At 39.4% G+C, this 23,153-nt stretch overlaps 2 protein-coding genes across 12 annotated transcripts in view; one reads left to right on the top strand and one right to left on the bottom strand.

Annotated features, from left to right (window-relative positions):
• Positions 1 to 6,874, top strand: part of LOC102288766 (synaptotagmin-2) — a 62,858-nt gene extending 55,984 nt beyond the window's left edge. For all 8 annotated transcript variants that reach the window (XM_042222693.1, XM_014334836.2, XM_042222695.1 and 5 more), the window contains one exon: positions 420 to 6,874. In XM_042222693.1, coding sequence (XP_042078627.1) covers positions 420 to 635 — 216 coding nt within the window. In that variant the 3' untranslated portion in view covers positions 636 to 6,874. The remainder of the gene's footprint in view (positions 1 to 419) is intronic.
• Positions 3,650 to 23,021, bottom strand: LOC102314151 (protein phosphatase 1 regulatory subunit 12B). 4 transcript variants are annotated; one of them, XM_005926239.2, is made up of 8 exons: positions 22,354 to 23,019; positions 17,545 to 17,561; positions 17,303 to 17,432; positions 15,740 to 15,844; positions 15,531 to 15,581; positions 15,345 to 15,395; positions 13,571 to 13,641; positions 9,107 to 9,211 (listed from the first exon to the last, which is right to left on the bottom strand). In XM_005926239.2, the coding sequence occupies exons 1-7, from the start codon at positions 22,453 to 22,455 to the stop codon at positions 13,600 to 13,602; spliced, it is 498 nt and encodes a 165-aa protein (XP_005926301.1). In that variant the 5' UTR covers positions 22,456 to 23,019; the 3' UTR covers positions 9,107 to 9,211; positions 13,571 to 13,599. The 4 variants fall into 4 exon arrangements, with proteins under 4 accessions (XP_005926300.1, XP_005926301.1, XP_005926302.1 ...); XM_005926240.2 differs by having other exon boundaries at positions 13,571 to 13,638; XM_005926238.2 differs by lacking the exon at positions 13,571 to 13,641 and having other exon boundaries at positions 3,650 to 9,211; positions 22,354 to 23,018.
• Between the last annotated feature and the right edge of the window lie 132 nt (positions 23,022 to 23,153).

The raw sequence follows: 23,153 nt of genomic DNA, 5'->3' as shown, positions 1-23,153 counted from the left end.
GTGTAAGAGTGATTTCAATATTCTCATCTAACTTTATTCAAACAATGAAAACCACCACACTAACACCCATTTATTATCACTTGTGACCAAAGTGACCACTGACCATGCAAACATATTTTTATCATGTGAAAAAGAAAGTTATCATGTGACTCTATGATGAAAATGTTCTTTTCATGACTGTCACATGTTACTGTGTGTTATAAAATAGAAGTTATATGTACTTTAGCACCAAAAACATTGTATATGATGACTGTCTTTGGTATGTAGGACACTATACACTGAGCATTGCTCATACTTTGCAGAAAGCATAAATACCCCCCGGGCTTCTGACACCAGTAACCAATTAAAACATCTTTCAGTAACGTCAGATTTCTACAGTCCACTTCAGATTTTGTAATCCTTTCTTCCTGCTCTCCCAGAAAATCCAAGCTGTGATCACAGTGCTGGATTACGACAAAATTGGCAAGAATGATGCCATTGGGAAGATCTTGGTAGGAAGCAAGTCCACAGGGGCTGGGCTGAAACACTGGTCCGACATGCTGGCCAACCCCCGTCGCCCCATTGCCCAGTGGCATCCACTGCAGCCAGAGGAAGAGGTGGATGCCGCCCTCGCAGCCCTGAATGCCAAGAAGTAAACCCACCTACACCATCTCTACACCTACCCACCCATGCATTTCCCATCATTTCCCAGTGTATATTCCAGACAAACACCCCAACTGCACATCTGCTCCCCTCTCCACATTTTTTCCCTTCTCTTCCTTCCTTCCCCACTGCCACCCTTCAAAAGATCCACTGATACCATTTGACATGAAGGGAGTAGTTTAAAAAAAGCATCATGTTATATAAAATCATGCCACTAAAAAAAGAAGATAAGTTACAGGATGGACAGATGCTCCGTTGATTTCCTTTAGATCTATTTTTGTATTGGGGTTGTGGTTCCATTATATTATAAGAATACATAGTAGAATATGAAGAAGGGTAAGAGTGCTATATGGGAATCTGGTCATAGAGGGGATAAAACATACAACATTCACTCATATTGTACTTCTTATCTTTTCCCTTTAGTGACACATGTTGCTTAGAATAGAGCTTAATAATAAAATGCTTTATACTGCCATATGATAGAGAAATAACACAAGCAGGTTCATTCCTTAGGTGTATTGTGCACCATGTTCCACACCTGCCAGTTATCATACTAGATGATTCTGTTAGTTTAAAGTACATTCCTAGAGGTGGGTAGCAAAGTAGGGATAGACACATATCCAGTTACCCACAAACACACTGCCTTTTTGATTAGTTACCCTTCCGCCCATCGTCTCAGGAAAACTGAGAGGAAAGTGAAACTCCATGCCTTTTTTTCTAAACGGGTTATTATTATTCTGATACTCAAGTAGACGAGAAAAATATTCAATTCAAGATCTTTTTGAGTGACCCAAGGCTCACGAGTAGTGTTAGTTTATCCTTAAAGTGGTGTGTCAGGGGAGAGGGAGGGAATAATGGATTTGGAGTAAAAAAGGGTATTTGTGTATATTTTTTTTCCCACCGTGCAAAAAGGCTGCATCTGTCATCGGAACAACAAGCGTGGAAATATCAGAGCAGGTACAACAAAGACTGATTCCAAGCACCAATGACATGATATTTACAAGGTGTCGATTACCGCCTGCAGTCTACCACCTCCCCTCCCAACGCCTCTGATTCTGTATCTCACTTGTTCAGTGCTACTGCCATTAGTCATGGACTTGACACAAGGGTTTTACTTCAAAGGAATCCCTATAACCGTCTTACAGTCATAAAGGAGACAAGCCTTCCAAGTAACAAAATAAGCAATTTTCAACTACCAGGGACGCCTTCCAGTTAGCAGTGTTGTTCTCTTCATTTCTTTCTTTCCCCTGTTTTTTAATCTCTTTTTCCTTTTATCTCAGTTCCTTTTTTTCTATTTGACTTCAAACATTTTTGTTCCTTAAGCACTTTAAAATCAAAATCTTACATTTAAGTACACTTAGAAACCAGAGCTTTAATCATTTATGTTAGTAGTTACTGCTAGCTGTAATAAAGAAAAACAAACAGACAGCAAGACAGTGATTGACTTTTTTTGTTGTTGTTGTTTTTGTTGCTTTTTTTTTTTTGCCTCGGCTTTTTGCGTATGCGTTTTAATTGTTTGGATATTATATTTCTCACTTGATTGCGAGGGTGTGGTCTGGAAGAAGGCACTGATCCATGTGTATTTTATACACAGCTTACCAAACTGTTGAATATAATTGCACTATCGGGTATTTTTCTGTTCTGTGGTAAAACTGTTCTTTGAGCTGTGTAGTTTTTCTGTGATAAAATGTTGTGAGATTGAATTTTTTCTGTGGCACCATGTGGCATGCCAAACGGGTCTCCTCATATAAATGAACCTGATAATAACAGAGAGATCCTTCAGTTTAATGCATTTCTTAACAGAATGTTTTAGGTCCAGTATAGAGAGCCAAAGTGTCGTGTAAAAAAAAAAAATTAAAGTAAAAAGTCCTGCTGAAAATTAAAAATGCAGATATTTTAAATCCTTTTAGCTTATTTTGTCCAAATCTATAAACTGAACCAGGGCACATCTTAGAAATACTTTTTTTTAAGTTTCTGTGGTCTAAAAACTTCTACAGTCCTGGTCTCCTGCAGCTTGAATCATACATGAGATACCCACAGTCCTCAGCTTGGCAAGCCCAACACAGATGTCTAAGAATGATATGATATTGTGCATATTTTGGCTGTACAAGTTTGGCTCTCTATATTTGTATATTAACATTCCGTTCAAGAGAAATATTGGGAATGAACAAAGCCCAAACTCATCAGGTCTGAATAAAGCAGAAAAGGCTCCTGATATGTGTAGAGTGTTTGGACCCCAATACACTTCCTTGCTGAGCTAGCTATGAATAAAAATTTTTTAAAAACATACAAAAAAAAGCAAATCCTGCTGTCTGAAAGCACCAACGGCAAAAGCTACCCATTAACTGTGTGCAATATAAGTCAATGTAAAGTAAATGCGGTCAGCTTTTTAGACATTACCACAGCTTTTTGGGAATTTAATGAATGTTGGAAATCATAGGTTTTTCTTTCAAACTTTGACAGGAGTTGAGTTTTTCACGTCCCATCATTCTTTTCTTCAGTTAACGAAAACAACACTAAAGAAAAGGCAACACGGAAGCAATCAAGCAACCCATTGGTGTGTAGTTTTGCCTATATACATAGTTCATACACGTTGATACTGCATGTTTATACAAAATACTGTACATAAGAGCATGTTTTAGAGACGAAGCAAAAATATCTCGTGTACGTAAATGGGTGTCATTTGTCATTTTAATAACACGACGAAGGGAAAAAAGATGCACTGTATATTTTCTAATATGAAACAAATGTGTATTTATTTTCCATGAGGGTCACTGGAGAGAATGTCATACAGATATTAGAATAATATTACTAATAAGATCCTTTCCACGCCTGAAATTCTTAAGCAAGTGTGTCGTCCAGTACTGTGTGTGAGTTCATGTAGGATGAAAATGTAGCCGCATGCTTGCTATCTAATTCTGTGTGATCAGAATTTTTATTTTTATTTTTATCTGCCATCTGTTTTGTTTCAGCACCTTTCTGAAGGCCAATATTTGACACATTTCTGAATTTTAATTGCTATTGCTTTTTTTTTTTTATTTCAAAAAATGTATTTAGGGTTTTTAATGTTTGGGAAAGGGGATCTCCAAGTCTAAGATATAAGCAGTTTCTAATAGCAGATTTGACGCAGTGTGATTCTGAAATAACTTATTAGAAAAGGCTGAATAAATGTGCAATTTGTAGGTGGATTGTAGGAGTCAGTTTTCTGCCAGCACTGACCAAGAAAGATGTCTGTTGGATCATATCTTTATAGAAAATACATTTCCTGGGGCCAAAAGACAAATAGTTCCATTCCAGTGAACGCGAATGACTTGGAATCCCTTTTTGTCTCTTCTTTACTTGGAAGTTTTTACTTTTCTCTTCTATTTAAATGACCTGAAATACTTCACGGCTGTGTCTCTTTTGCTGTGTTTATTATACAATACGTGTACATGTATACAAGATAAACGAATAAGATAAAACTAAAGCCATAAAACTCAAGCACTAACTCTTTAGAGCTCAGCTGAGTAGCTAGAGTTTATTTATGAAGAAAAAAATCTGACATGTCTTCATTTTCCTTGGCCAGTGTTTCTCTTTTACATTCCTTTCAGAGGTCTTTGTTCATCAAGAGGGCAAAAATCCATTTAATGTATATGTGAGCATTGAGAACAGTTGTGAGTTTAGTAGAGTGAGTGTGTCTTTTTCTACTTTCGGAGCTGTTGATGTCCTTGTTTCATAGAGGTAGCTGATTTTCCAGTATTGTGATTAGTAATGTATATGCCTTGTTTTGATAGTATAAATAATAGATATGACATCACAATAGATTCTCAATAATAACGCTAAGAATTATATATATATATATATGTATATATATATACGAGAGCGTGTTCTATACTTGGGCCGAGTGCAATTTATGAACCAAACTGGGTCACTCTTCTAGTTTCTCTTCTTCCAGTTTAGCAGAGTTTAGAATGTACTGGTGACTACATGTACAATTAATAAGAAGTTACCCTTGTTTTTGTTGTTTTCTTTTTATTTCTTTTCATTTTTTTTATTTGAGCAAACTGCTCAAGCAACAAAAATGAGAGCAAAAACTGAGAAACTTAATAGTGGAACCCAAGTTTTAAACCTGAATCCCTCCCATAGAACTATGCATAGAGTTATGATTTTCACAGGCACATGGCAGAAAAAATCATTTTGATGTCATGCACGTAAAATTAAACGAAAGAAATAGTTTCACATTTTGGGAAATGACTTGCCAGTTTGCAGAGAGTTTGAAAAGACGACTGATTCCACAGTCCACACTAAAATATGAAGCTTGTGTTATTTAGTCATCCTGAAATCAGTTGTTGATGGAACAAAAAAACACTCCCCTAGTTTGTTTTATTCCTTTTTTTTTCTTTTCTGTCTTTGAACATTTTAAACATTGGTATTATGTGTTACTTTGTGAGCTTTAGTGGTGCTAGTAGGCATATTTTCTTACTTCGAGTGAGGCAACCTCTTTTTCCAGTCTTTGTGCTGAGCTTTATACTTAAAAAAGCAAAAAAAAAACCCAATGACACAGGGGTGGTGTCAGCCAATCAATAATAGGCAAGAGCATGAGCAAGTTTTCCAAGTGTGGAACTATTCCTTTAAGTTCACCTCAATCCTGCCAGATCTGTCAAACTGCCACACCTGTTCTGGCAACAATCTGCAGTGTGTTGTGTGACGCTACACATTGTCTAATGCAATATAGTTTTTACTCACTGTCCCGTTAACGCTATAGACTGTGACCAAATGATGCACTGAGAATAATTTAAACACAAAATTTCAGCGCATTTCTAAAAATACTGCCACTACCTAATTACGGTTGCCTTCACTCATCACCACTGTTTGAATCTGCAAAGCCACAATAACAGTACACGCAGAGCAGTGACAAACACTTCAGATGATGAGGCAAAGGTGATTACAGGTAAACCTATAGCACACTTTAGAGATATATTTTTGTTTTTTTTTTAGTACCTTTTACTGCTCGGGTCACTGCAGTCGCATGACCGCTGGACAAGTTCTATGGGGGACTGGGAGTTGTGTGTATTTGGGTATGTGGGAAAAAAAGATGAGGTGTATGCCCTTTAGCAGACACGGTGCAAAACCACAGCATTGGATTATACAATATACAGTACAGGTCTGCATGCATGGGACACATTACTCATTCGTAAATGTGCATCTTTGTGCGTTTGACTGTAATGGTCAAACAACAGTCTTAGTTGTGTTTTGAACCTGGAAATGAATCTGTTCTCTTACTGGTTGTGGAACTGTGTAATATCTTTATGCACATCCGCATCTGAAGCTGTGTGCTCTTTCAGCTGTGCAGACAGCTGAAAGAGCACCGGTCACACAGTTGTGGTTTGTTTATTTTATTCGATTTTTCTGCAAACGCTGGGATTTAAAAAGGGAAACCATCCAAAGTTCAGCAGATCTTTTACCACCTTGTCAAAATGTGTCGAGGAGCCTCTCAGCGGGTAAAAACGCCACTTTGAAACATGATGTCTTGTCTCCTCTATTACTCGCTGTACTTCTCCTTTGTATTCTTGTGCATATGTGTAATCACTTCTTCTGCCATTTAATTTTTTGTGATGTATGCCTTTAATGTAGAATATAGAGATGTGCCACCAAACTCTGTCACATTTGCTTTCTCATTGCGTCTTTGTCTCGTTTACGTGTAACCAACCATGTACCGTCGGTTTCATGATGCTGAATAGGAAGCAAGCTCACTGATTTCTCCACTGAAGCTGCTTTTGCTGAGCGTAAAGAATGCCGGCCTTCATGTTTACAACATGGACATACTGTATACTGCCAAACATGCAGGAGCGTACCAAACTCCCCTCTTGAGCGCTTAGTCCTCCACCCCTCATCCCTGATGCAACTGTATTCTCAAGACTCTTCTTTTCCCTTTTTATTTTCACCTCTTTCTCTTCATCCTCTTTTAAAGCATCAGAGGACAGTCAGGTTGTGTCCTCTAGCCGTGTTTCTTCGTGTCTAGTGTCGTGGTGCGCGTGTTCATGTCAGTACTTGTGCCTACTGTGGATCGCATGCTTTAGCCCTTGACTGGACACAAACGTTGCTCACAAACTCCTCTTGACCCTTATGTGGACAAACGTTGGGGATCCTTATAAAGTTATCAAGGGAACCAAATAACTTATTACAAATTTATCATATGTGTTAACAGTTCTGTAAAAACAAATAGGAAATAAAGGCCTTTTAATTACCATGACTTGTTTGTGTTTAATACCCAGTTCCTCTTCCTCTGTTCGTTGTGTGTTAATGTCACAAAAACAAAACATTTTCATCCTTTTACCATTTATTAAGTAGAGTGAATTAAGTAATGTGTCTGTGTTAAGCCACCACTCAGAACATTTCAGACTGTTGAATATACAATCACTCGGTAAATCAGTATATCTACAGCACATGTAGAGAGAGCAGAATCATACTGTAGCTTATTTATAGTTCAATTAGTGGACGTGAGCAAATATAACACTGGTAATGTGGCATGTGGCATGGCTGGACTCCAAAACCATCACATGGTTTAAGGAATATAGGAAACACTGAGGACCTTGGTTAACTTAACCATTAAGTGAAAAAAAGACTGATACCAAAATCCTTGGTGTGTCTTTCACACCACGTACAGCACAGAAGGAGATTTCATGCAAATTAGTCTGAAATGCAGAGTTTATAAATCACGATGTATTAAACCCTATTTTAAAGCAAACTCACAATCTCTACACTTTGTTGCATTGTGGGTTTAGTTCTTAAATAACCATTAGAAGTAAGAAGTGCCTTCATACTGCAACTAATAAAAACATGACATCACTAATATTGAACTAGTAAATATAGCCTACAAAAACAACCAGATCAAAAACAGAAGCTTGGTAAAGTTCTGGTTTGTTAAAAGGCCTGCAGTACAGGCTTGCTCTGAAGCTAGGTGTGCCTTATAAATTGGCAACAAAGTCTTTGAACAACTGCAGACCTATTAAAATGGTGAGAAATCATTGCAGAATAAAAGAGCTGATAACAGTTTATATTTCACAGCGCTGGCTTTTGCTGATTTTTAAGGCCACCCAATTAATGTGAAGGCTCACAGAGCAATGATAACAAGGAAGTGCACGATTCTGGTGTTTGTATTTTAATCGCCTAATGACAGGAAGGCCAACGGGTCAGCTAAAAAATAATCAGTGTACTCCTCTGAAACAAAACTGACTAGGCAAAATATAAAGATTAAAACTAACACATCCATAAATAAATAAATATATATCTATTAAAAAACAAAATATATACGGCATTTTCATTTGCACTCGGGGTGTCTCTCTCTTCAGGCATTCATTTGTTTTCAAAATGAGATACTAGCTCAATAAAAATATCCTCTTGGAAGAACATGCATTTAAAAAAGCAAGGCAGCTGAAAACACAAAAAAGGAAAGTGTGGCAAATATTAATATCATCTCCTCTGAAAGTGTACCATTTTGAATGTGTCACAGGGCTGCTAATAACAGCAGCACTGTTAACATGTGCATGTACAAAGTAGCCTTTCATGCCTATTGTACAGTCTCCTTTATCAAGCCCACATATACATGTTACATTTTTTTGCATACTAGGTAAATTAAACTCAAATGTATATTAGCTAATTTTTAAAAAGCTGAAAATTGGACTAAAATTTGTGTCTGATCTGTTAGAATGATAGTTTTTCCAAAGGTTTGTCAAGTGCATCACATTCATGCATCCCTGCAACTGTAGAAAAACACCCACAGATTTCCAAGGAAATCCACATCTGCGAGGCACTCAACTGTGGCGAGCAGCAACGGCTGAGTGACAAACCTGAGAATGTTGTCAATTGAAGCAAACACACCCCAAAACATGCATTTTATGATGCTTCACTATCTTTAGCCTATAGTGAAAGCAAGTCAAAGTGTTTTTGTGATAAGTTTTTAACGTCTTTAACGTCTCACATCATAATAAAGGAGAAAGCTACGGTTCCAAACAGTCTAAGTCAATGACTGTCTTCTCTTTCAAATAAAAAACATATTAAAACACGATTATGGAGTGCACAAGTAACAACCAAAGTAAAAGTGTCAAAATGTTATATGGCATATTATTAGGTACAGTAGCCTCACGCAATCTGATGCATTAGTTTGGATTTGAAATGTCAACAGTACACCTGGTCCCTATTTCATACACGTGACAAATATTTCTAAAACAAACAACATCTAATGAAGGAAAAAAAAATTGTTGAAACTTTAATTTTAATAATGGTAAAATTAACTGAAGCTTGCCAACACTTCTCTTTGGATCTTCACAAGTACTAACAGGAATTACTAGGATGTTTCTGAAAATGCAACCAAACTAGCCTGTCACCATACAGTAACTCAGATACGAGTCAAAACCCGGGACCTTGTGGATAATGACACTGCTATTTCAGGGTTGGAGCGTCCACAGACACACAAGAGGAGCATCGGACATCTTTTTTTTTTTTATTTTGACAGTTTGCTGATGACTCGAATGAGAGCACCATTTTCATCCTTTAGTCTCTGGTTGTCTGACTTGAGCTCTGTTAAGACCTAGAAAAAGAGAGGGAGAAAACAATATTAGAAAACCAGGGAAATATACAGCTTTTGCTGTGTCATTTAAATGGTTACTTGACATCTTTGTGACTTAAACCAGGACTATCCACTGCAACTTTAATCACCACTAAAGTTATCTTTCACTGAAGTTTAAAGTCAGGCAATGAGGACATGCTCTACAGTACTTGATCATGCAGTGTGGTGTGACAGTGACAGTATGTCCTGAATGTGAAAAGTGACAGAGAATGAAGTCAGAGAGAAGGAAAGTGAGGGAGGGTCAATTCCCCAAATCTAGGTCATGTCTCTCATGAGAAGCAATGACTAAAAATAACCACCCTCTTTGTCAAAGTATTTCCCCTCTACTGGAGACAAACAATAACCTTCTGCGCTAGCTGGGACACGTTGAGTGAGCAGAGATGTCTTACGTCAACATGTTCCTGCCCAATATGTTGAATATTAATCCATAAAGTGAGAGTGAAAGCCCCACTGTGCTGACAATCCTATGTTGTAAGTTAAAAATTAAATGATAGTTTGATAGTTTTGGAATACGCTAGATGAGATGACCAATAAATTACCAGCAGGCTGTTAATTTAGATAAGCATTAATGAATAAAAGGCAAGCAATTTTCCTGTTAGCACCTTTAAAAGTGTTTGTTCAATCTGTAGAAAAGATGAAATGAAAAAGTTGTGGTATTATTCATTAAACACCTGCTTAGACAGCATGAAAAATATTTCCAAAAATGAAGGAAAGCAGCGTTGTCCAACAACAGGCCTCAAGGGCGGGTGTTGGAGGTTTTAGATGTGTCCTTGATCCAACACAGCTGATTTAAATGGCTAAATTACCTCCTCAACATGTCTTGAAGTTCTCTAGAGGCCTGGTAATGAGCTAATCGTTTGATTCAGGTGTGTTGACCCAGGGTGAGATCTAAAACCTGCAGGACACCGGACCTTGAGGCCCGGAGTTGGACACCATTGAAGTAAAGCATACAAGGTAGCGCTATATGAGGGGTAGGCAACTCCAGGCCTTGAGTGCCAGGGTTCTGCAGGTTTTAGATGTGTCCTTGAGCCAACACAGCTGATTCCAATGGGTAAATTACCTCCTCAACATGTCTTGAAGTTGTCCAGAGACCTGGGAATGAACTAATCATTTGATTCAGGTGTGTTGACACAGGGTGATATCTAAAATCTGCAGGACACCGGCACTCGAGGCCTGGGGTTGCCTACCCCTGCGCTATATCATATACAGTGATATGTGTTTCACTCTCCTTGTGTCATGCACCAATTATACCCTCACAATCTGGCATTTTGTTTAAGCACAAAAATTTCCCATTATTTATTCCTACATATAAGTGCTAGTGTTGACCCCTCCACCACCCCAGCCTCCACATGCAGACCCTTCTATGAATATTTAGTCACTAACCCCAAATTTGAAATAAAAAAAATACAGTATTTGTAGCTAGTGATGAGCTTGCAGGCTAGATGCCAAACTGTAACTACATTGGATAAGAAAATAAATCAGTATTTCCTTGTTATTCCACACTAATTTATAGCAAGTCTACTATGGCTTTGTTTGTTTTTTTCTGTAAGTAAAACAAATAATTTGTCAAGCTCTGCAAATATTAGTCATTTAATCATTAAATCGAAACATTTTGCAATAACTTTAACAAATCTCTGCTAAACATTAATTTTGTTGTCCCTAAAAATCTTTAAACCATTATCAGACTGCAGGGTGTGTTTCTTGGGGTTTGATTTGATTAGCTGGTGAGATATTTCCATTTGTTTCCAACAGAAAATATGCCATACAGACTTTAGAGTAGAATCGATCCTAACTCTCAGAAAACAAAAAAAAGCCATTGGGCTTATTTCCCCAAGATGCCTAATGATACCTTTAATTTCACATCCACTGCTCATTAGCAAAAACATACAAAATTATTGGTACGTCTGCGCCCCTGTCTCATCCAGTGACAAAGCACGTGTTCATTGTCAAGGCTAATGATCTGACACGTTTCATTTCCTTTGGAAGATTCAATAGTGGCTATTACCTTGGAAAACAACTTTGCATTGATTACACAGCACATTGCGCAGGACTTGAATATATTTAATTGTGAAAATAAAAGGTGCTCACAAGGTGCTTCTATTTTTCATGATGCAGAGTCCTAGGTGTTTATGCAAAATGGCAACCCCTATGTAAATAAATAAATGCAGCTTAAAACACAGTGTTCATTTCTAGCATGCCACACAAATCTACCTAAAATTAAACTTCAAATAAGGCTTTGGTACAACTGTTTTGGAGAAAAGGGGGCTTCAGGGTTGGTCTAGACCATAAAGGGGATTAGATTTTTTTTAAAAAAGTGCACAGGAGGATGCATTGCAGTGTGTGTGTGGGGAGGGAGAGGGGTGGGAGGAAAGCGTGAGCATCAAGAGAGTGCAAGACCTGCCTGAGAGGAACACAGCAGAGGTTGAAGGGGCTGTAGAGGCACCAGAAGGAAAGAGAAGTAGAAATTATGTGGCTGAGGAAGGGGAGAAGAGGAAGGGGGAAAAGGTCTCAGAGGATCAGAGGTCCTCTGTCTCCGGCATTGAGGCTGTCTCAGAGAGGCGGGCGAGGACGCGAAGCATGGCTCTATTTTCAGCCAGGAGACACTCGTTCACTCTCCGCAAGGTCTGGACCTGAGCCAGAGCAGGGAAAGCCTGCGTACAGGAGGAGAGAGATACAGAGAGGGGCAGACAGAGAGAGCATGCGGGGAGCAGGCCATGTCGCACAGAGAGATACTCATACAGAGACTGCAGCCATATCCGCTCATACAGGCATGCACCCACACAGCAGCATAGACAGGGGAAATCAAAGAAGCAGAGCTGAGGGATTTATCAGAAATACTTACATAAACAAATATTTACACTACAGAGATATTTTGAGAGAAAATACCATAAGCTGCAACAAAGCGAGGAAAGTTATGAAGCCAGTTCTACTTGGATTTGTGCTCATCAAAGGTGGGCTTTATTGGGAAGAAGTGAGGTGTTGACTTATTATTATATGCATAGAACTGCAAAGAAGATGGAATAAAATTCATAGAAAGCTAAAAAAAAGAGAGAAAATGATGAACGCTGCTATATTTTAGCCTTTGCACAAGAGCCTCTCCAGATAAAAGTCAAAGGAATGGAAATCATTCATTTCCTCCCTCTTCCTGGCCTGACTTTTTTGAGGTAAACCTCAACGTGGTTCGACATAGCTGTCTGTGGTTTGACACCATTGCTGAAGGTAAACCGCAGACCAGACACACACACATATACACGTTATTCAGGGCACTTGTGGCATTTCAGCCACCCAGACAGACAAGTTTGTGGAGGTGAATGTGGCAAAGCATGACATATAAACGAGGACACCCAGCTTCGCCTTGCGCACATTTATGAAAGCTGCCTGGTTTGGGGACTTTTCAGTTCATGCATTAAATATTCTCTTGGATTAAAACAGCGCAGTTTTTGGAAAGGTGCCCTTGGCTGTGGTGAAGAAAAGGACACAGTGAGCCGAGGATGCATAATGACCAGTATCCCTTATTACACTCTTTTAATATTGAGCTGTTTGATATTAAATCAGATCTGACTACACTCTCAGGTTCTAAGGGACCATTTCTACAGAGTTACTATTCATTAGGTTTAGAGGCTGTCAAGAATAATTGAGCTTTTCCATTTGGAATGTAAAACCCAGCAGAGTAATCTGACACTTTGAGTATTACCACATTCCCATTATTTTAAGAGGGAAGATGGACACACAGTGCTGTTGATGTGAAAAATCCATAACTAAGGCTAATTAAGTGCAGAACTACAGGGCGGGTAGCCCAAAAACCCAAAATGCACCCCTATTTGCAAGAAAAGTAACTACAGCAAGCAAAGGCGAAGATGTGCTGTTATGTATCATTTATAGGAACGGAGAGTAACCTGCTCAGGAATTCTGACACTTGTGGTCATTGAGTGTCACAACTGCAGTTTATTGATTTTGTTTATTTTATTGCATTTTTTTTAATAACCGCATAAACATCTTTTATTTATTTATATACCTCTTAAAGGCTACTGTTATTTTCCCTTTCCAGTAGGTGGTGCAATTTGATACTTATGTGGCAGCAATGAAACAGCTCCCCCATGTGGAGAATCTGATACTTGCTAAAAGTGAAGAAGTGACTTTGTGAGAGAGTGCAAGCCGGTTCTCTGAGGTGATGTGCTCCCAAAGCTTTTACGCTCTAAGCTACTGTTGAGAGGATAAAAAGTCCAGATGTGTAAACATGCCCCAATCTCTGGCACAACAGAAACATGTGAGGTGATAGGTACGTATCAGTCACACCTCTGTATCATAGCAACCACTCACCGTCCCCCCTTCCCTGAGACAGCTTGCCCTCAGGGCTGGTACCCACAGCGAAACCGCAGTGGGGCATCCTGCTGAAGGAACCATGACAATACGGGGGTCAAACATCTGCTGCTTATATACCACGCCGCTGTTGTACGTTGGAATTCTGCATATGTTATGCAAACCGAATTCCCGAAAAGTTGGGTTTTATAAGAATAAAATGCAGAGATTTGCAAATCTCATAACCCACATTTTAGTGACAACAGAACACGGAAAGCATGTCAGTGTTTGAACTGAGACAACTTTAATGAAAAAAAAAGCATCCCTTCTCCTTTTAATAATAGTCCATAAACATGAATTGAGGAGACCAGTGTTGGACTTCTGGGAGAGGAACGCTGTTCCATTCTTGTCTGATATATGGCTCTAACTGTTCAACAGTCCAGGGTATTTTTAGCTCCATGATGCACCAAATGTTTTCAGTGCAGGCAGCTCAGTTCAGCCCCTGGATGTTTTTACTACAAAGCCTTGTTGTTGTTGTTGTAACAGGGGAAGTAGGCCGTTTACCATTGTCTTGCTGAAATATGCAAGGGGCTCCCTGATTGTTGCTTTAAAACTTGTATGTACTATTCAGCAGTGATGATGCCTTTCCCTATGTGCAAACTGCCAATTCCATTTCCAGTCATGCCATGCTGTGTTCACAGACAGTAATTGAAGACATTTCTCTAAATTCTCTGAATCTTTTGATGATATTATGTACTTTAGATAGTGAGATATTCATAGTCTTTGTAATTTTAACGTCGAGAAACATTAACCTGAAATCACACATTTTGCAGACACAGGTTGGTAAACCAATGCCATCGTCTGAGAACGTCTGCCGCTCTAAAATGCTCGTTTTTACACAATCATGTTACTGACCTGTCACCTAATTAGTTTGCAAATTGTTCCACCAGCTGTTTCATTTTAATATCACTTAATTTTCCAGCCTTTTGTTGGCTCCATTCAGATTGTCTTGAGATGTGTTCCTGCCATTAAATTCAAAATGAGCTAATATTTTTAATGAAATAGGAAATCTTTTCTTTGTTCAATTGTGAATAAAATACAGGCTCACAAGATTTGCAAATCATTGCAGAGTGTTTTTAATGACATTTTACTTGAACTAGTTTTGTGTAGTTTTTTTCACAGTTTATTTTATGCTGGTTGGTTCTCTCGAGTAATCAAATTATAATCTTATCGTGTAGTTTGTAATTGCTTCCACGTAAATTGCAGACCATTTTTACTCAGGCCTGACATCTCTTTGTAGTTGTGCCCTGTGTTTCTTTGTGAGGCAGAATACACACAGAGCAACACAGGAATGTCTCACAAAAGCAGGTCTTTTGCTCTTGGATAGGGTTTGGTATTCAGCTGGAACTAGGTCACAATGTTCACCCCAACAGTGGGATAAGTGGAGCAGGGGAGCAGCAGCACAGGCTCCTCCTTAGCCTGGCAGGAAGTGGCCCAGCAGAACACTGTGGGTAATGAGCCTGAAGCACTAACCTTCTCTCTCCTTGACTCCAAACCCACCTGGCTAACCACAACTCTGCAGTGAGCGATATGTGTGTTCTGCTCTGTAAAAATACTTTAGGTGTGCTTGATTTAGAATGAGTGAAAGGGGCTTGGCTGGAGGTACCGGCAAGGACTATCAGTATTATAATGTTTTTTGGGGAGAAAACATCAATGAGACAAATTAAGCACAACTTGTGTCTGAGACAAAATAGATGCCATTTAAGTGAGTACACACTGTTTTGCATGGACTGACCTTTAAATCCTCCTCCATGTCTGACACTCTTTTCTCAAGGGTTTGTTTTTCCTGTAAATGAAGAAAAAAAAAACTGAAGTAAGTTTTACTGGAAAAATGAGACTATTATTTGAAGTAGACAAGGAAACTGATTGGAAAGAATGCAAATATATGTAGTATTATCAAGGAGGTTGTTAAGACACTTACCCTTTTTTCTGATTCAAGTGCTGAAGATCTTTCAGATATTGTGTCGTGTCTCTAAAACAGGGGTAAAGTTATTGGGAGAAATTTATTAGAAGAACTGGTTTAAATTTTAATCATGACTTCACTAAAGAAGTAAAAAGTCAAATCTTTCTTCAAGCACACAGGAAGTGAAGGGATGAATGTGAGTTTTCTGTAGAATGGGCCAAAGGTACCTGAGTGATTTTCTCCAGTTGGGAACGTATCTTGGCTAGCTCTTGTTTGCTCTCCTGCAACCTGGACTTGAGTTTTGCATTTTCATGCAAAGCTTCTGCATACATCTAAAATGTTAAGAAAAGGACAAATATAGGAATGGATTTGTTATAGAAATTCTTAGTATTTGAATTTTGATAACCAAAATATTAATGAAGATACAAAGCATAAAAGGAGTAACAACAGACAGTTTAAGTTGAACCACACAACTCAAACAATATGTAAGATCATCGGTTATATTTACATAAACACAGTTTTTTTTCACAATAGCAAAAGCTTTTTCAAAAAAAACCCAAACCTAACACAACGTTACTTCTTTTGTTTCTGACTGTGATGGGACCAAACTGAGTGTGCATTTTTTGTTGATATCTGATTATGTTTAACCTAAAAGGATGATGGTGATGAACGCTTATCACAACTGTAAACTAACTGTAATGCCCTTCCTGATGCAACCCCAAAGGAATTTGTGCCTCCTCCCAGTAAATGTGTAAACCAGTAGACTATGGAGCCACTTTCGACTTGGGCATGGTCTCTGAATTTCAAGGAGGGGGAAGGGGGGTCTCTGTCTCTGTCGGTCTTAAAAATAATAATGTTCGGGTATGTTTATGGTTAGGGTTAGCATCACCTGTCAACATCTATTTAAGTAAATGTAGTAAAAGTACATATAGAACTGTTAGCTTCTTCGAAAACCTTACATGTTCATGTCTCTCCATGTTTCCTGTTTTATTTTGAAAGCTCTGGTGTTTCCATGTTCAGTGTGTTTAGTTTTACTTTTCCATGTGGCGTCATGATCATTTTTGTCAGCTGTGTCTCCTCAGGTGTTTCCACTTCCCTCATTACCCTCCTGTGTATTTAAGTCCTCTGTCTCCCTCTGTTCTTTGTTGGTTCATCTGTCTTCATGTCAGGTCACGTCAAGTCACAGAGTTTTTGCCTCCCTCTGTTCAAGTACGTGTTCATGCTCCTGTTTGGTTTATTTCATAGTTACGTTGTCACATGTTCCTGTTTAGTTTCATGTTCTTGTCTCTCTTCATTGTTTTCACAGTTTAGTTTTGCCCCAGTTTAGGTTTCAGCTTACTTTCGCCTCGCCTTGTTTTTCAGTTTTTTGTATCAGCCGCATAAGGGCTCGCTTTTTGTTTGATCATCAGCTCATTTCTCCTGTGTCTGTTTTTGGGTCCGCTCCACAAATACAACATCAATCCCCGCCATGACAACATGAAGTCAACAGTATTGCCACTCTTACTGTATAGTGGCATTGCAGGTTCATAGTTCCATATACTGGTTTGATGCAATCTCAGTAAGACATACCTTCATTTCTGCAAATACTTGAATAGGGAATATTACAATAGTAAAATACAATTACAGGTCAGAAGTTCCTTTCTGACACTCCCATCCCATGAAAGCCCAGTTACATTACTGGGACAAATAGATACAATGTGCATAAATATAAAGGCAAATTGTATCCAGGACTGCAGCTTTGAATCAGTAACATTAGAATGTGTTTTTGAAACCGAGGAAAGAGTTACTACCTTCTTATAGTCTTTGGCAGTGGAGTCTTGTTCCTGTTTATTCAGTGCAGCCAGCCTTGCCTCTCTGCGTGTGTATGAGCTGGTGCGGCCCAGTGACTTGTCTGTAGCACTCTCTCCAATGGAATCAAATCTAGAGGCAACACAGCTCTTAGCCAGTCTGCAAGGCAGCTTTATTTACAGTGTTTTTTTCCTCTTACCTGTTACAGTTCTGTAATACAGAAGAAAAAAAGCCCAAATCTTACCTTGACACTCTGTCATGCTGAAAAACAAGGAATAAGGCATGTTAGTTTGACTAGCAGCATGGAAACATCACACTGTGAAAATATTCTGTCACGGTTAGATCGAGTCCTGTTCATTTGATATCACCAAACAAAGGCTTGGCTGAGAAATATTTTCCATTTTGAGACAGCAGAGAACAAAAACAAAACTTCCAGTTGAATTATCACAACATGCGGCTCATGCTTGTATTACATCCCAGCTGGACTATTGTAACTCCTTATATGCTGGAGTTAGCCAGACCTGCCTGGCAAGGCTGCAGTTGGTCCAGAATGCTGCAGCTCGTCTTCTGACACGTACTAAAAGATGTGAACACATTTCCCCGGTGCTTGCCTCTCTTCATTGGCTTCCTGTCCACTTCAGAATTAATTTTAAAATTTTATTGTTGACTTGCAAAGCCCTGAATGGACAGGCTCCCGGGTATTTGTCTGACCTCTTGCAGACTTATACCCCCTTTAGATCTCTTAGATCAAGTGATCTTTTGCTTTTAGCCATACCAAGGTCGAGGCTGGTTCATAGAGGCGATTGGGCATTTGCAGTCGTAGCGCCTAAGCTGTGGAATAATTTACCCCTATACATCAGGTTATTTTATTAGGTATGTTGTATTCTTGTACAGCACTTTGGTCAACGCTCCTGTTGTAATTAAATGTGCTATATAAATAAATAAACTATAAACTATGTTCGGACGCCTTTGGTCCCAGATGGAAGAAGTGCATGTAGAAGTAGGACACAATTCTCCCCAACACTGCTCTGACAGGGTTCGCAGAGGTCAAACCTCCCCGGTGAGCCTGTTTAATCTTTTGAAATACGCTGCTGCAATGAGCATGCCTGCAGCACAAATATGACATAATGACATCAGAAGTCAAGTATTCCTTGCATGACAGGCTGCCATCTGACCTCAGACAACAGTCTGATATCAAACTGTCCTGGCAGGTCCCTGCTATGACTAGCCCAGTCTAAGTGGCTGCCAAGTTGCCTGTTGTGATCACATTCTGTGTTTGTTTCCACTTCACCAAGCAGCCTGGGCACTGTGCGACATGAAGAGTTGCGTATACATACTGTTCTTTGGCTGTATTTGGTTTCTGTTTTCAGAAATTACGTTACCTCAGAGATGTCCCTTTTAAGGGACCTATTTTTTATGGCTATTGACTGCCTTCCCGCATTACTTCATAGTCATGTGAAAAAGAACGTTTACACTATGGGACACTATGCAGTTCTAAGTACGCCTCATGATCCAGTAGCTTGTAGAATCACCTTCAGATCACTGAAGCTGGACGGTACCTGTTTATGCAAAACACTTTTAAGGTCCCATTGCGTTGTGTCAATCAGTTTGAGGTCTGAATTGTGACGGTGCCATTGAAACGCCTTGATTCTGTGCTTCTGTTTCAGATTCGTTGGCATGTGTGGGATCATTGACCTGTTGTATGACCCAGTTTGGGCCAAGCTGTAGCCGTCAGGCAGAAAGCCTCACATTTGGTGCTGCCATGTTCTTTTTTTTTGAAAGAACGCGCTTTCTCCTAGACACCCTTAAAACAAAACCCATACGTCTGCAGTTGTTTTCAAATAGTCGATACCAGCTATCATACTGACTGAGCCTTGCATTGCACTGGCCTGTCCAGGAATTTCACCCCATATTTAATCTCCATACTTAGTTTGTCAAATGACTGCAGAGAGCCCTAAACAAAACTGAACTAAACAAACACTTGCTGCCTTCAGCCGATAAATGTGAAATTTTTTTCACTGTTCATATCAGACTGGAAACAACAAGTAATATAGTGAGAGAGGCTGCCATGATGTGAGACCAGCTTGATCCGTGATCTCTGCTGCAGTCTCGTAAAACTTCCCTAAATTCATAGATTTGGAGTTGATCTCCAGCCAGGCAAAGAAATCTTTAAACACCTGTGTTTAGAAATGTTTGGCAATAAACATCAAGTGTGGTGGTCTAAGCTGTTTGAGACAAGAAGCAGATGTTAAAAGAATGATTTAGAAAAACAGTATATGTTAAAAGCAGTGGGTATTCCTGCATTCAGATTTAGTGAGTTAAGAGGAGATTTTACACAGCATCGTAGGAGCTGTTCCTCAGCAAGTGTTTACATAACTGAGCCACTGCTGCCTGTCCTTATGTGGTCATGTGCTTCAGCTGAGCTATCCAGGAAAAAACAGACCTCCCTGACCTCAGATGAAAAAGGGCTAAGGATGGAGTGAAGAAGAGCTCTCACTCACTCTGATCTCTTTGTGCAATAGCAAGGAGATTCCTCAATCAGACTGTGTAATCATTCATTAAGCAGCAGGTTGTAAGAATACATTTTCATGAAGCCTGCTTTTGGAGATATGAACCAAACTGTACGCAAACTTATTTCACACTAAAGGATTAGGAAATTGGGGAAATTAGGCTTTTTTTAAACTTAATACTTTAAACCTTGAGTGGGCCCTGTGGGGATTACACTGCCAGATTTTTGGGAAAAAATGAGCAAGTCCTTATACGACCAATAAACGCATAACATCCGCATTGAACTGAAGCCAGAAAATGAGCCATAGTTTGAATTCTACTTGTGATGGCAGCTGCACCAATCTGATTGCCTTGTTAGGAAAAATTGAGGGAGGAAGAAGTGCCACATGTAACTTAGCAAGGCAAAGCAGAAGAAGGAGGAGGAGATGAACAACAGTGTGTCAGACTGGTGAAAACAGCCTCAGAAACAGTGTTGGCTTTACCATGGGCACCCAGTAAACAGAACTGTTTCCAGTTTTATTAGCTTGCCTGGATCAACATCATCAGAAGTATACACACGCAAGCCACCTGCATGAGCTCACTGCTAGAGCGTATAAATGATAATGCTAACGTCAGCCAAGACAATCATAATTAGCAGACTCTTCACACTCCTTCTCACTGCCTTCTCTTCCTTTCCACTTTCTGCCACAGCATCACTCCTTCAGAGCAGGCTAGTTGACTACAGTAGGAAAATCTGAGCTACACCAGTGCAAATGACACTACACTACACACACATAAACTCATAAAAAAATCTTCCGCATTCACTCACCTTTCCCTACTTCTCTACAGTGTTAACTCTTTACACAACATCTCAGAGCTCCAGGCAACCAAGAGTATCTTCCTTGTTTTCAAAATGACCAAATCAAATGAGGAAATGGGTTCTTTTTCTTGAGTAACAGTACTTGGAAACATTACTGCCTATTACGACGTGTTACTATCGATGCATTAATTCATATGTATTACGATTACATTTAGTGAGTCCTACCCAAGTGGCCTATCTCTTCACACAATAGCATCACACGATAAAGCAAATGTGTGAAATTATTAATGCGGGGACTAATTTGAGTCTTTGCTTTTCGTGGAACATCAGGTAATTTTTTTTTTATCTTTCTGTGGACCTGCAGGGATTTTTACAGGAAAAGTGTTTTGGATCTAGTGCAATTACTTGTTTGCATATTCAAGCATGTTTTAATTTGAAATAAACCTAGTGGGCTATGATTTCTGAATGTGGGGGAATGGAGAGCACATATTTCCAGAAACATAATGAAGCCGAAGTAGCAGAAACTATCTGATCTGACTATCTCAGCTATCCTAAATTCTTCCTTCTGTACAGCACGTGGCTTAATGTGCTTACTTACATTTCACCACTGTGAACATCTGCCAAATGTTGAGTGTCTGCCAATAATGCAAATGTGTTCCTGTTTACTTTGACTTCCTGCTGCACACAGCTGTAACACATATTACATTGGTACAATTATTGCATCAACCTGACTCCACGGCTTTTTCTCTCCCAGGAACACACTGCCAATTCAGATTGGGCTGGCTTCATGGAAAATTAAAGCCAGAGTTTCCCCGGCAGAGAGAGAGTGACACTTGTTGAAATGCGAGCAAAAGAATCCAAACATCCACCAGAGGCATTCGCTGCTGGCAACAGTGCAATAATAATGAGTGTGTCTGTAGTGTTGCGTGACATTACTGTACGTGCTTCCAAACAGACAGGATCCCATTGTGTTTGGTTCCCCCCCCCCCCTCTTTTCTTTCTTTCCCTTTAAATGTGCCTGTCACACAGAGTTCAGCTCAGTCTGATGCACTGACATAAACAGTCAAACTACGCCCGTGAGAATAAGCCACTTAGGCAGAAAAAAAATAACAGGAAATTACAGAAGGAATGCTTCAATCCAAAAGTCTTTTCCAGAAAATGTGGTCAGACTCTCAGCACTTCAGAGCAAATACTTGCCTCGCTTTCACAAGCCAGCAAATAAGCTGTGATAAGTGTCTGAAGAGTTAGGCAAATACACATTAGTAAATGAACTATTAGCCTGTTGATCATATAATGATGTTTTTTGTTTAACTGTTAGTATCCCAACAGCAGATGTCCAAACATATATACTGCTATAATATATATCTATATATATCTATCGTTCAAAGTAAAAAAAATTAATAAATTAACTGACAAATTCTTTAGCTAATTGTCCAAACTCTTAAAAAGCTGCTTAATGATGCGTCCAGTTGTCTTAGATGAATCAACAAATCAGCCTGGTCTAAGGATTAGTCATCAACATCTACAGAAAATACTATTCTTTCTTTGACTTTACAGAGGGGTCACACTATAAAGTCCCTTTACAGATAAATAAAGAGTAAGATAAACTAAGAGTTGTGATATTAAAGTTATTTAAAGCCACTGGAATAAATTACCAAAAATTGCTACAATATCACAAAATATTACAAAAATGTATCACATTCAGTTTTTCCTGCAAAGGTGCACCGCTCTAGAAATAAAGCTTACTCTGTAGTTTTTTTCTGTAGGGGACGGAGACGATGGTGGCGATTCTGTCAGTGACTTCCTGGTGCGAGTCAGGTCCTTGGTGCGTGGGTAGTAGGATGACATCTCCCTCCTCTACCCCGGACAGGCAGATCAGCTTCTACTGTAACATTCACCGAGGCCACCACCAGATAACAGCTGCACACACGCACAGATTCCCTCAAGCAACAGGGACACAGATGTCCATGACCGTGCTCCTGGGGAATCCTCAGCAACAACAGGTGTGTGTGTGTGTGTGTGTTTATATGTCTGTTTGGTGTTTCAGTGCAGCCACAAATGTCCCAGAAGTGGACACAGTTGCTGCTAAATCTGGAAGGATTTCAAATGTGCGGTCACGGCTTCTTCAAATCTCAGGCAGTTAAACAACAAGCAGATAAAAATGTTAAAAAGAACCACAAAACAAAATAATCTCTGGAGATCTAAAGAAAAAGAGCAATTCAATGAAGAAAGCAAACGAATGAGTATCCCTTGTTCTGCTCTGTCAGCACTGAAGTCCGCTATGAAATGCACAAAAGTCCAAAACAAGACAAGAGAGAAAAAGTTTGTTCCCTTTGCTGCTTCTTCCTGAGTTCCCCAGTTATACACTCTCTGCCATCTCCCTCCCTCTCCTGCTCTCTCTCTTCTGCTCCTTTCACTATTTGGTCACCCTCTCGGTCCCTCTGCTTCCCCAACCCCCACCCCCCCCACCCCCCTCCCCCACTCCACCACCTCTCTTCTAAACTGCACTCTGGATGAGTGTATGACAGGCCAGGACATGTTCCCCT

The sequence above is a fragment of the Haplochromis burtoni genome, unplaced genomic scaffold (assembly GCF_018398535.1).
Source record: "Haplochromis burtoni strain Fernald_Lab_line unplaced genomic scaffold, NCSU_Asbu1 Contig_91, whole genome shotgun sequence".
Classification (NCBI taxonomy): Eukaryota; Metazoa; Chordata; class Actinopteri; order Cichliformes; family Cichlidae; genus Haplochromis; species Haplochromis burtoni.
The sequence above is the reverse complement of the archived record's forward strand: the minus strand, read 5'-3'. Positions and strand labels throughout refer to the sequence as shown.

What these genes read in the sequence shown, in the direction of transcription:
- LOC102314151 (XM_014334842.2), bottom strand. Translation starts at nt 22,455, where the DNA reads ATGTCATCCTACTACCCACGCACCAAGGACCTGACTCGCACCAGGAAG. An exon ending in CACTTGAATCAGAAAAAAGG is followed by an intron (nt 15,396 to 15,530) that starts GTAAGTGTCTTA and finishes CTTCATTTACAG; the next exon opens with GAAAAACAAACCCTTGAGAA. An exon ending in ACATGGAGGAGGATTTAAAG is followed by an intron (nt 11,902 to 15,344) that starts GTCAGTCCATGC and finishes TCCTGTACGCAG; the next exon opens with GCTTTCCCTGCTCTGGCTCA.